The sequence below is a fragment of the Octopus sinensis genome, unplaced genomic scaffold (assembly GCF_006345805.1).
Source record: "Octopus sinensis unplaced genomic scaffold, ASM634580v1 Contig19978, whole genome shotgun sequence".
Lineage (NCBI taxonomy): Eukaryota > Metazoa > Mollusca > Cephalopoda > Octopoda > Octopodidae > Octopus > Octopus sinensis.
In genome coordinates this window covers 9,841-12,500 of record NW_021836785.1, presented here as the reverse complement: position 1 = coordinate 12,500, position 2,660 = coordinate 9,841, and the positions used below count along the sequence as shown (strand labels likewise).

At 46.8% G+C, this 2,660-nt stretch overlaps 1 protein-coding gene across 1 annotated transcript; it reads right to left on the bottom strand.

The window, feature by feature from the left end:
* Positions 1 to 1,688: 1,688 nt before the first annotated feature.
* On the bottom strand, positions 1,689 to 2,012 carry LOC115232207 (histidine-rich glycoprotein-like). The gene has a single exon (XM_029802050.1). The coding sequence runs from the start codon at positions 2,010 to 2,012 to the stop codon at positions 1,689 to 1,691; it is 324 nt and encodes a 107-aa protein (XP_029657910.1).
* Positions 2,013 to 2,660: the final 648 nt, after the last annotated feature.

Genomic DNA, 2,660 nt, shown 5'->3' with positions numbered 1-2,660 from the left:
GTATAATGTATGTATGTGTGTATGTATGTGTATGTATGTATGTATGTATGTATGCATTTATGTATGTATATTGTATGTATGTATGTATGTATGTATGCATGTATGTATGTATGTATATATGTATGTATGCATGCATGTATGTATGTATGCATGTATGTATGTATGTATGTAGGTATGAATGCATGTTTATGTATGCATGTTGCATATTAATGTATGTATGTATGTATATATGTATGTATGTACGTATGCATGTTGTATGTATGTAGTATGTATGTTGTATGATTTTATGTATGTATGTATGTATGGTATGGGTGCATGTGTGCGTGTGAGTGCTTGTGGGTGTGTGGACATGTGTATGGGCGAGTGGGGGTGCGCGCACGCGTGTGTGTATAACTGCAGGTATATATATGAGAGTGAAAAAAAAAGCAGGTATGTATGGTACGTGTCGATGCTATCGGATATGTAAACGTAAGCACGCGCGTGTACGAGTGTATAAATGTGTGTAGATCTCCGATGATTTGTACGAGAGCGGGTAGTATGTGTATATGGACGAAAATATAAGTGTGTGCATATGCAAGTGCGCGTGTGAGTGTAAGTGTGGGAGCAAAGATGCGAGTGTAAAAGTGGGTGTGAATGTGTAAGCGGAAGAGAGGTTGTGCGAGTATGGATGAGTGCGGGTAAAGCTGTCAGCGGTGTGTAAGTGTAGGTGATACTGTGAAAAATTGTACAAGTGTGGGCATGTGAGTGTGAGTGAAGGTGTGCGGCTGTTTCAGGAGGTGAGCGAAAAATTGGAGATCATATATTTAGCGAAATGATATCAAACTACAGCACATCAAATCGCACCACGCCATACCACACCACACAACACCAAGCCACACTACACCACATGGCACCACATCACATCACACCACACCATATAACACCACACAACACCACATCACACCACAACACACAACAACACACCACGTAATACCACACCACACCAAACCACTTCACACCATACCACATCACACCACACCACAACACGTTGCCACACAGCATATCACACCACACCACATCACGCCACATCACGCCACATCATACCACACCACATCACACCACATCACACTACACAACACCACACAACACCATACCACGCCACACTACATCACACTACAACACACGACGTCACACAACACAAAACCACTCCACGGCACACCACACCACATCAGACCAAACCATTCCTTTCTACACCAAACCACATCACAAACCAACCCACCACACTACACCAAACCACTCCATTCCACACCACTCCTTTCCACTCCACACCACACCTCACTACATTACATCACACCACATCACATCACACCACTTCCCACCACAGTACACTACATCACACCACATCACACTACATCACATCAGATGACACCATGTGACACCACTCCACATCACACCATACCACGACACACCAAACCACACCACACCACTTCACACCACATCACACCACATCACTCCGCTCCACACCACATCACACAACACCACACCACATAACACTACGTCACACGACACCGCATGACACCACACAACACTACAACACTCCATACTACGTCACACGACTCTACACTACACCACACCGCACCACACCACACACATCACATAACACCACATGACACCACACGCCACTCCACACCACGTCACACAACACCACACTACATCACATCACCCCACATCACAGCACATTCGATGAAGCAGGAATCTACATTTCTATTATTGTGATGTGGTTTGGTGTAGAATGGAATGTTTTGGTCTGGCGTGGTGTGGTGTGGTGTGGTGGGTGTATGATGTGGTTTGGTGTAGTGTGGTGCGATGTGGTGTGGTGTGATGTGATGTTGTGTTGTGGTGTGCCGTGGAGTGGTTTTTTGTTGTGTGACGTCGTGTGTTGTAGTGTGATGTAGTGTGGCGCGGTATGGTGTTGTGTGGTGTTGTGTTGTGTGACGTCGTGTGTTGTAGTGTGATGTAGTGTGGCGTGGCATGGTGTTGTGTGGTGTTGTGTAGTGTGTTGTGGTGGTGATGTGAGTGTTTCGATTTCGTGTTATATTGGTGGGTAAATGTTATTTCTTTTAGGCTTTGGTTCACACTGTCGTGTGTACTTTTCCGGATTTTGCAACCGTACAGCGTTGTCGTACACTGTGCCATATTGATTTTTACCTTGTAATGATATTAAGAGAACACACGTTCGTGGTTTATTCGCTGTCGATATCGTTATTTTCAATGAGCGGATAAATCAGTTGATGGAATAAACCGAAACCTCTGTCGTAATTTGACGAAGAGACGCAATACCATCGCCAACACCAACATTACTACTGCTATCACCACTACCTTAATCTCCTCCGCCTCCTTCTCGTCGTCGTCGTCCTCCTCCTTCTCCTCGTCCTCCTCCTCCTCGTCGTCCTCCTCGTCCTCGTCCTCGTCCTCGTCCTCCCCCTCCTCCCCCTCCCCGTCCTCCTCCTTCTCCTCGTCCTCATCCGTCTCTTCGTCCTCGACCTTCTCCTCCTCCTCGTTCTTCTCGTTCTCCTCATCCCCCCCTCATCGTCGTCGTCGTCGACGTCCTCCTCCTCCTCCCCGTCCTCCACCTTCTCGTCCTCCTCCTCGTCCTCCTCGTCCTCCTCGTCCTCCTCCTC

Coding starts and splice junctions, on each gene's coding strand:
- LOC115232207 (XM_029802050.1), bottom strand. CDS start 2,012: ATGCCACGCCACACTACATCACACTACAACACACGACGTCACACAACA.